Source organism: Acinonyx jubatus, chromosome A2 (genome assembly GCF_027475565.1).
Source record: "Acinonyx jubatus isolate Ajub_Pintada_27869175 chromosome A2, VMU_Ajub_asm_v1.0, whole genome shotgun sequence".
NCBI lineage: Eukaryota > Metazoa > Chordata > Mammalia > Carnivora > Felidae > Acinonyx > Acinonyx jubatus.
The window spans coordinates 62567398-62577500 of NC_069383.1; the positions used below are offsets into that span (position 1 = coordinate 62567398).

General features: G+C 38.0%; 1 protein-coding gene across 1 annotated transcript in view; it reads right to left on the reverse strand.

Annotated features, from left to right (window-relative positions):
• Positions 1-4880: 4880 nt before the first annotated feature.
• Positions 4881-10103, reverse strand: part of SCIN (scinderin) — a 79415-nt gene continuing 74192 nt past the window's right edge. The window contains exons 14-16 of the mRNA XM_027071980.2: positions 8354-8431; positions 6340-6400; positions 4881-5705 (exon numbers count right to left, since the gene is read on the reverse strand). Of these exons, the coding sequence (XP_026927781.2) occupies positions 5578-5705; positions 6340-6400; positions 8354-8431 (267 nt within the window). The 3' untranslated portion in view covers positions 4881-5577. The remainder of the gene's footprint in view (positions 5706-6339; positions 6401-8353; positions 8432-10103) is intronic.

Here is a 10103-nt window from a genome sequence, read left to right on the forward strand (position 1 = left end):
CTCTTCTTCTGGTTTCTTAAGGCAGAAGCTTACATCACTGACTCAAGGCCTTTCTATTTCTCTAATGTTAACATTTAATGCTATGTTTCTTTTTAAATACTGAGTCAGCCATATCCTACACCTTTTGATAGGTAGCATTTCAATTTTCACTGAGATAAAAATATTCCCTCATTTCTCTTGTGATTTCCTTTATCCAAGTATTTGGAGACTAGGCAGATATTTCCCTGTCGTTAATATCTAGTTTAATTCCACTGTGGTTAGAGAACATAGTTTATATGATTTTTCAATACCTTAAATTTGTGGAAATTTGTCTTCTGGCCCAGAAGGTATTATTTTCTCTCTTGGTGAATATTTTAAATGCCCTTAAAAAGCATAGAGTTATGTTGCTAGTACTGGTGGAGTATTCAGTATATATCAGTGAGATTAAGTTAGTTGAGAATGTTGTTTGGACCCCTGTATCCTTACTGATTTTCTTCTCTTCTACCAGCTACTGAGAGATGATTCCCCTATTACGATGGAACTCTGTGTTTGCTTCACTATTTTCATAGTTTCATTTACACTTTAACTTCTGAACCACACGAAGTTGATCTAGGCACATACAGTAAAATGTGGATCCAACCTCCCCTTTTTCTTCTCCCAGCACCAAAGTAGTTCATCATTAATATTTTTGGTAGTAGGGTAAGGATGGTATTTAAGAGAGAAAATTATTTTAGAGAATTTGTAAAATATATAGCATACTTTAAAAAATCTAATGTAAGCCTTTAAAACTAAAGAGAAGAAATCATAGTGGAAAAAAAAGTAAGATAGAGCAAGAAAAAGTTTCAAACATACACTTTTTGAAGTACGACATATGTATCCTCTCTCTCCCTCTCTCTCTCTCTCTCCATATATATATATATATATATATATATATATATATATATATATATATAATAAATACTATTATTCTTTCCTTTATTTTGAACTAGAATTCCATCTCTGTGAATAACCTGTACAATACAGAAGTTATTTTGCTGAGGGTTGATGGGGGTGGGGAGAGGGGAAAATGGGTGATGGGCATGGAGGAGGGCACTTGTTGGGATGAGCACTAGATGTTGTATGGAAACCAATTTGACAATAAATTATATTTAAAAAAAAGAAATGGACAAAAAAAAGTTTTTTTAAGCCGATTCTCTAATGGTCTTGCAAAATAAAACAAATACTAACAAAAAACAATAGTTGATTTTCTATAGGTTCCTTGTTTCCTTTGTCTTTTGCTCAGTTAATACCACAATCTGAATTCTTATTTAAAACTGCTGAGAGGGGCACTTGGGTGGCTCACTCGGTTGAGTGCCCAACCCTTGATTTTAGCTCAGGTCATGATCTCGTGGTTGGTGAGTTTGAGCCCTGCATTAGGTTCTACACTGACAGTGTGGAGCCTCCTTGGAATTCTTTCTCTCTCTCTCTCTCTCTCTCTCTCTCTCTCTCTCTCTCTCCCTGTCTCTCTGCCCCTCCCCCAGCTCACATGCACGTGTGTGTGCTCTCTCAAAATAAACAAATAAACTTTAAACAAAAATAAAAAGTAAATAAATAAAATTCCTAAGATAGGCTACTTCTGGCTAGAATACTTATTTCTGGTTAGCACTTTGTTTTACTGTCACATATTTCATACAAAAATGAGTGTGCTATAATATTTGATGCAAAGAAAGGTCTATAAAAGCACTAGTATCTGAGGGGTGCCTGGGTGGCTCAGTTGATTAAGCATCCGACCTCAGCTCAGGTCATGATCTCAAGGTTTGTCAGTTCAAGCCCCACTTCAGGCTCTGTGCTGACAGCTTGGAGCCTGCAGCCTGTTTCTGATTCTGTGTTTCCCTCTCTCTTTGCCCCTCCCCCACTTGTGTTCTGTCCCTCTGTCTCTCAAAAATGAATAAATGTAAAAAAAAAATTTTTTTAAAGCACTAGTAGCTGAGGAGTAACTTATATTTGTTTTGGTTTTTCATCCCAAAAATCTTTGAGGAAATTCAAAGAGAAGAAAGAAATCTAAGATTCATATTAAAAACTAATAATAAGTGGGGTGCCTGGGTGGCTCAATCGGTTAAGCATCTGACTTCAGCTCAGGTCATGATCTCACAGTTCATGGGTTGGAGCCCCGCATGGGGCTCTGTGCTGACAGCTCAGAGCCTGGAACCTGCTTCGGATTCTGTGTCTCCCTCTCTCTGTTCTTACCCTGCTTGTACTGTGTCTCTCAAAAAATGAATGTTAAAAAAATTTTTTTAAACAAAAAAATAAAAAAAAAATTAATAATAAGCAATAGTTCAAGAGACGCAGAAAATTATGAAACTTTTATAGCTATCAATTTAGGCTATATACAACTGTATTTTAAAGCCTGAAGACTAATTTCTATAGGGCTTTACACATAATTGGAGTTTTAAGACTACACAGCACCATAGATTGATGACCCTTTTATAATCCACCAATCATCTTTTTACAGGTGGACAGGTTCCCCTCCCCTCATAATGACTTTACATGATTTGCAGGTGTTTGTTCAAGACATATCAGCTTTGGGTATGAAGCTAAAAAAAAAAAACAACTCCCTAGCTCAGTCTTTCCAGGTAATTTTTACAAATCCTCTTTTTCCTATCTCGCCACCAGGTGCCCTTCCCTTTACTAAATGTAGAGCTTATAAATCCTGATGTAGCAGCTGTAGTTGCTGGTAATTCTGTGGCCGCCTCCAGTGTTTTAGCTGGGCACGCTGCTCAATGGATCTAACCTCCCCATAGGTCTTGTGCTGATGACGTGTGGCTGTCTCCTTAGGTGTCACCCTCTCTGCCTCGGGTACGTGGGTTTAGGATTTAGGAAAGCAATGTTTTCACAGCTCAGGCTTAAAACAGCAGTTCTGCTTAAGATGTATTTGTTCTAGTCCAGTGTTGAAAGGAGAGAACCCTGAGGGCTCTCCCTGCTTCTTTAGAACCCAGGCATGAGACAATGCTCCCAGCTCTGCACCTGTGCACTTGGAATTCCTTGTCCTTGGGTGTGACCACAAGATTCATCCCTCCCCCTGTCTATTCCATGTTTGAATATCATCTACTTCACAGGGACTTCCGGAACCACCCTATTAAAATTGCACTCTTCCCCCCTCTCACCTAAGATCTCTTGTCCTCCTTCCCTATACATCTTCCCTCCACAGAATTTATATTCTAATATATTTTATAATATACAGTGGCCTCAACCTAGCCACAGGGAATATTCCAAGATCCCCGGTGGATGCCTGAAACTATGGTTAGTACAGAACCCTATATATACTGTTTTTTTCCTATACGTACATAGCTCTGATAAATTTTAATTTATAAATTCTTGCAAGAGCATACCAACAATAACAGTATAATAGAACAATTATAACAAGATACTGTAATAAAAGTTATGTGAATATGGGTTTTCTTTCCCTCTCTCAAAATACCTTAATGCACTGTACTCACCCTTCATCCTGTGGTGATGTGAGATGATGAAATGCCTACGTGATGCAGTGAAGTGAAGTAAAAGGTGTAGCCACTGCGTCGTAGCGTTAGGCTACTATTGACCTCCCGCGTATGCACCAGAAGGAGAATCAGCTGCTTCCTGACCACAGCTGACCTCAGTTAACTGAAACCATGGAAAGCAAGACTGAGCCTAAGTGGGGACTCTGTATCTACTTGTTTTTGTTAGCTTCTTCCCTGGAATATAAACTCTGTGACAGTTTGGACTTTGTTTCATTCATGTGGATCCAAAGTGCCTAGAATAGTGCCTGACACCAAATAGACACCTAATAAAATTACGTGCTGAATGAAGGAACAGTGAGTGCCTGGAAGCGTGGCTTCTCACTGCTTCCTTAGCACTCACACAAGCTGCAGGTCCCCACAAGACTATTTACTTTTCAGCCATAATGGTACTGGGCTCACTTCTCCACGCCAACCCACACCAGGACTCAGTCTGAAATGCGCACGCCATTCATTCCGCACAGAGAGAGTGTGAGAATTTCTTAGATCACTCCATGGAAATGTAGCTTCTGCTCGTCAATGAGCCACCTTCTGGCCTACTTCCAAAGTTGGCTTCTACTTTATTGGATCTCCACCTTCTACCCCAACTCCTTTTTTGGGGGTCTGTTAAATGATTTAAACAAGGAGGCCATTAGACTGATGTGGCTCTAATGCTGTGGAGACCTATGTAAGCAAACCCAAATTCAAGCCTGTAAATGCCTCAAGGTTACAAAATCAAAACCTGAGGACAACCAATCACAAACAGCCAACTGGACTTTAAGCCTAACCAGTCAGTAATATCCTTACTTTGCTTTACTCTTTCTCTATAAAAGTCTCTCCCTGAGTTCCTTCTGGTAGAGTGCTCCTAACTGCTTCTAGTCTGGCACTGCACAATCTGGATGGATTTTTTGCTCAAATAAACTCTTGAAATGTTTAATATGCCTCAATTTATCTTTGAACAGGGCCCAGGTTTCAGATGCACAATATATTTAAAATCTTTTTTAATTATGTAACTTTAGAAAGGTTGTTTAATTTTGACCACTTAATGAGGATGAATAAGAAATATTAAATTTGAGGAGTGCCTGGGTGGCTGAGTCAGTTAAGTGTCTGACTTCGGTTTAGGTCATGATCTCATGATTTGTGAATTTGAGCCCCGTGTTGGGCTCTGTGCAGACAGCTCAGAGCGTGGAGCCTGCTTTGGATTCTGTGTCCCGCCCTCTCTCTGCCCCTCCCTGCTTTGTCTCTCTCTCTCTCAAAAATAAATAAACATTAAAAAAATTTTTTAAGAGAAAGATTAATTTGTATTTATTTGTGAATAAAAGTATTTAACCTTAAAACTAATTGTGTAATTAATTTACATGTCATATTTGAATAAAATGTCACAACAAAAAACCCTTTCAAAAAGAGGTTATTTTAATGATGAAAGACAGCATGAATGAATTTTTTTGTACATAGCCTTTGTGGTATTAAACAAGCACTGTCAAATACGTATATCTAGGTAGACTATTTTGTCATGAAAAAGCTGTGATTTCAAAGTTTTTTAAAAAGGCAAACATGGTAAAGTTACTCTTAGGAAATGACACTTGGGAGTTAATGGTGTCAGAGTCATATTGGCTGAAGAAGCAAAATAACAACAAACTTTTAAACCCCCCCTTAACATCAACCTCACCACAAATATACTATCCTTTTGAACACAACACATAGGAGAATAGCCTCAAAGGCATTACGGCTTACTTCTCTGGCGTATTAAAGAAAAAGTTTGGCTAATGGCTCCTGATTTATAAAATTCCCTGATAAACTCCCCTAGATTATGCACAGATTTCATATAAAAAGATATAAATCCCAGTTTCCAGCAGAGCTACTCTTGATCCATAACAAAAATTTACTTTAGGTTATTTTAAAATACTAACATAAGAAAATTCTAGTTAAAAAGAATTTCAAACCAATATTAGGCACAAAAACAATAGCCATACGGCTGAAGTTAACTTTCTAAAGTCCAACAAACAACAAAAACCTTCCTTCCCCCAAAACAGCAATGGGACAGTTGCGCCATAATATTTGTTTGGTTTTTCCTACAAAAACCAATTTACCACCGGTGGGAATCCCAGCCCAGGAACCAGCCCGTGAATGTGGGTGGTTCATGGCCCTGTTTTACGATGACAATTGGTGTCCTCTTGTCTCTTCCAGAAGGGTCTGTCTCAAGGTACATTTTGGCTATAAAGAAATGCAGAGACATACACATTTGGTTAGTTTTGATTAACCTAAAATAACGACGGAATGAAAAGTCTTCCAATTAAAGTAATGGATCAAATGTTCATTGCCCCAAAGTAGCCAGATACTGTTCCACATGAACAATTCCTTATTGATTTCTCTCAACTGCTATGGATTGCACATGAGCGTCTCATGACTGCCTAAAAATAAACCAAACTTTAAAGAATAATCCTTACGGCATAATTATTCTTATACTTTTCAATAATAAACAGCAGCTGTGCCTGAAAGAACAGCATTACTCAAAAGGAATTTTAAAAGATCTAGGTTATCACAGTTATAGAGGTTTCAATAGTAGTTCGGTGAATTTAAATAATAATAATGAAATATTATTTCAGTGAATTTAAATTTTTCAGCACAAATTGATGTAACCATATTCTACATTAGGTAACAAAACCTATTTTTCTCATTCTGAAATTCTTCAGTTTAAAAAATTTCCATTACTCTTTAGTTGTGAAAGTGAAAGCTTATTAGAGTCTCCTCAGTTTGAATGTGTAGTTTTGAAAACTGTGCTGAGAAGAGCAGTCAGGGACTTAGTCATAACCATTCGGGGTAACAGCCTCCATGGGATCTCACTTACCAGACTTCAGAGATTCTGTTCTCTCGACTTCATTGGCATCTTTGCCAACCCAAATAAAAATCTGAAAGACGGAACAATAATCATATGTAGTGTTTGGGGAGTACTCATTCGGCGCAAGCCCTCAGGAAAGTGCTTCTCACACACCATTCATTTATACTCTTCACCACAAGCCCTGGAGTTAAGGATGTGGACAAGGAGGTGAAGAGAAGTTACACCACTTTCCCAGTGTTTTCCATATTAGGAGACACCTAAATGGAGAGCCAGCCAGTTTGACTCCAGATTTCACATCCTGATATTCCGTGTTTACATAGTATTTTCTCAAAACAACATATTGGCCATCTCTGTACCCACTCCTGGAGAATGTAAGGCAGCCATTATCTCCATTTTAGTATTATCCGGGGAGGACCAGGCTTAGTTTGTTTGTGGGGACCTCAGACTCCCTTTAGGAATAGTTGACTTAAGCCTATAGTTTTCACCTATAAAACCGTATCCTGTAACACTTTGGTAAAGTGCTATAATGTTTAGTATTTAAATACTGAGGGTTTTTTTTTTTTTAACTGATGTAATTATATATTCCGTACATATTCTTCTTGTCAAATGTGTAGGTTGGGAACTTCAGTGCTGAAGCATTCTCTTGAATTACCTTATACTTAAATCACTTTAGAATAACTTGTTGGCAGAGAAATGTTGGTCAAATTAGTTTTGGTTGTATTCTAATTCATACTGAAAGTACTGAAACATTTGCTTGCAGGGCACAGAACACACCATGACATCATGGTAATATAAATGAAAAAGGTGATTAAAAAAATAAAATGTAGTAAGGGAAATATTCTAAAGTATCCATGACTATAGAATTGACTACAAATGGAGAGAATTAAATTCTTCTGAATAAGGAAATGTCATTCTCATTTTAATTCTTAATACACAAAGGTGTTTTGACATGCGGTTTTAAATGTCGTATCTAGAGCAACCTGGGTGGTTCAGTCGGTTAAACGTCCAACTTTGGCTCAGGTCACAATCTCGCAGATTGTGAGTGCAAGCCTCGTGTCGGGCTCTGTGCTGACAGCTCAAAGCCTGGAGCCTACTTCAGATTCTGTGTCTCCCTCTCCCTCTCTGTCCCTCCCCCTCTCATGCTCTGTCTCTGTCTCTCAAAACTAAATACACATTAACAAAAAAATTTAAAAAAATAAATTTAATATCTATAAATAAGTGATCCATTCACCTGGGGAGAATCTGTAGTTAGGTGCCAAATTCAAATATGATTATTTCTAGACCAAGAAGCTAAGGTGTAAAATAAACAGATGGCTTTAGCAATTAAGAACAGATCTGAACGTAACAATTAGCAGGGTTCACTCTAAGACTAGGCCTAATTCAGATGCGGGTTTCATAATTGCTGTATACACTTTAATTCCTAATATATTTATTTTTCCCTTTCACTATTTAATCAGTTTACATAAAGGCTTAAAAAAAAACCCACAAAACCCAACTCTCAGATATGGCATGCCAAATCCCCATTCGTTGTCTCCCAAATAAAGATATATATAACAATAATGTATTTTACTGTGTAGATTCAAAACTATCCTGCATCTGTTTCTTCCCCAGGGGAAAGGTCCCCTATGACTTCATGTCAGATTTCAAGAAAACTTCTGAATCTCTCAGTCTTCCTCTTGGCATTGTACCTCCAAGGCATTGTACCCACTAATGCATTTATTAGTTAAATGAAGAGATGAATGCATGAATAAGTTAGGAGTGAAATGAAAAATAGTAGTGGGTTTTTTTTTTCTTTTCCTAAAACTATACAGCCACAGATGGTAGCCATAGAATTATTTCCACATTAGGAAATAAATTTGCTACAAGCACCAGTTTTACCTTTTGCCAGACTGTGTTGGGTCTTTTTCAAACACAGCCTAAATCCATAGGTCCATTTATTATTAGACTTGCCATTTTTCAAAGCTGGTTTTGTGAGTTCCCAGCTATAAGCACACTCTCTCCTTACCATCAAATATAGTTTTACCTGTTCCCAAGCATCCAGTAACATGACATCATCTTCTGCCAAATCATCCTGGGTAAACTCTCCTGGAACTTCTTCAATCTGAAATGTATGAAGAAACTTTATGATCCAACAGTAGAGCAGTAATTTTTCTAATATATAGGATATGAACGTATTGTATTCTTTTGGAGCACCACAAAAATAAAGTTTGCTAGTTATTTGTTTGTTTGTTTTTTGGGGTAATAAAGATTATTTTTTTAATTTTTATTTTTTAATATGAAATTTATTGTCAAATTGGTTTCTATACAACACCCAGTGCTCATCCCAACAGGTGCCCTCCTCAATGCCCATCACCCACCCTCCCCTCCCTCCACCCCCCATCAACCTCAGTTTATTCTCAGTTTTTAAGAGTCTCTTATGGTTTGCCTCCCTCCCTCTTTAACTTTTTTCCCCCTTCTCCTCCCCCATGGTCTTCTGTTAAGTTTCTCAGGATTCACATAAGAGTGAAAACATATGGTATCTCTTTTTTCTGCATGACTTATTTCACTTAGCATAACACTCTCCAGTTCCATCCACATTGCTACAAAAGGCCATATTTCATTCTTTCTCATGGCCACGTACTATTCCATTGTGTATATAAACCAAAATTCTTTATCCATTCATCAGTTGATGGACATTTAGGCTCTTTCCATAATTTGGCTATTGTTGAAAGTGCTGCTATAAACATTGGGGTGCAAGTGCCCCTATGCATCAGCACTCCTTTATCCCTTGGGTAAATTCCTAGCAGTGCTATTGCTGGGTCATAGGGTAGATATATTTTTAACTTTTTGAGGAACCTCCACCCTGTTTTCCAGAGCAGCTGCACCAGTTTGCATTCCCACCAACAGTGCAAGAGGGTTCCCGTTTCTCCACATCCTCTCCAGCATCTATAGTCTCCTGATTTGTTCATTTTAGCCACTCTGACTGGCATGACGTGATGTGGGTAATAAAGATTTAAAAAATTGTTTATCTGTTTACTCATATATCACAAACTGATGGAATCTTGTCTGGGAAGCACAGTACTTAATATCAACACTGCACCTGAATGTCCTAGGTAGGCTACAAACAGTATGACCACAGCTCTATGACAAGCTCTATGACAGTCCTTGTGACAAGCTGCTTCACGGATTTCTGTCACCTTTGTAGTCCCTAAAGGTATTTGAGTTTATGGTCTAAGTATTAAGCTGTCTTTTATATTGTAGGCCAAGATTATTTTAATAAGATCAGTAGGTCTGGTCATTTTTTAAGTTGACAATTTTTGACAAGATGATACGACATAATATTCTGTAAGCAAAGTTTTATTATTATTATTTTAAATGTGTTAAATTCTGTTCTCTATAGTTAACATCAAAGGATACTCGGGAGGGTTAGTTTAACGCACCCACTACCAGTGGGCAGGTATTAATCTGAAGTTCACAAAGTTTAAAGGATTCTGGATAAAGAACTCTCCTGATATTTAGGAAGGTGTGGTAGATTGGACTCTAGTCCCTCTGCTGTGTGACTTTGTGGTACAGTCCAGTAAGTGGAGGTAACCTTGTCTTTGGCCAAGTCAATTAGTAAATTTGACTCATCAAGGGCCCTCTTGTACTCCTGGGCTGAGTCATGGGAAAAACAGGCATCAATGGAACCACAGCCCAAAGGAGAATCTCCCAGCTGGGCCCAGCCTAAGTAAAGCTGGCCCCAGGCAACCTGGAGCTCTCTGAGCAGAATACACACTTGTCGTAATCTGATGAGA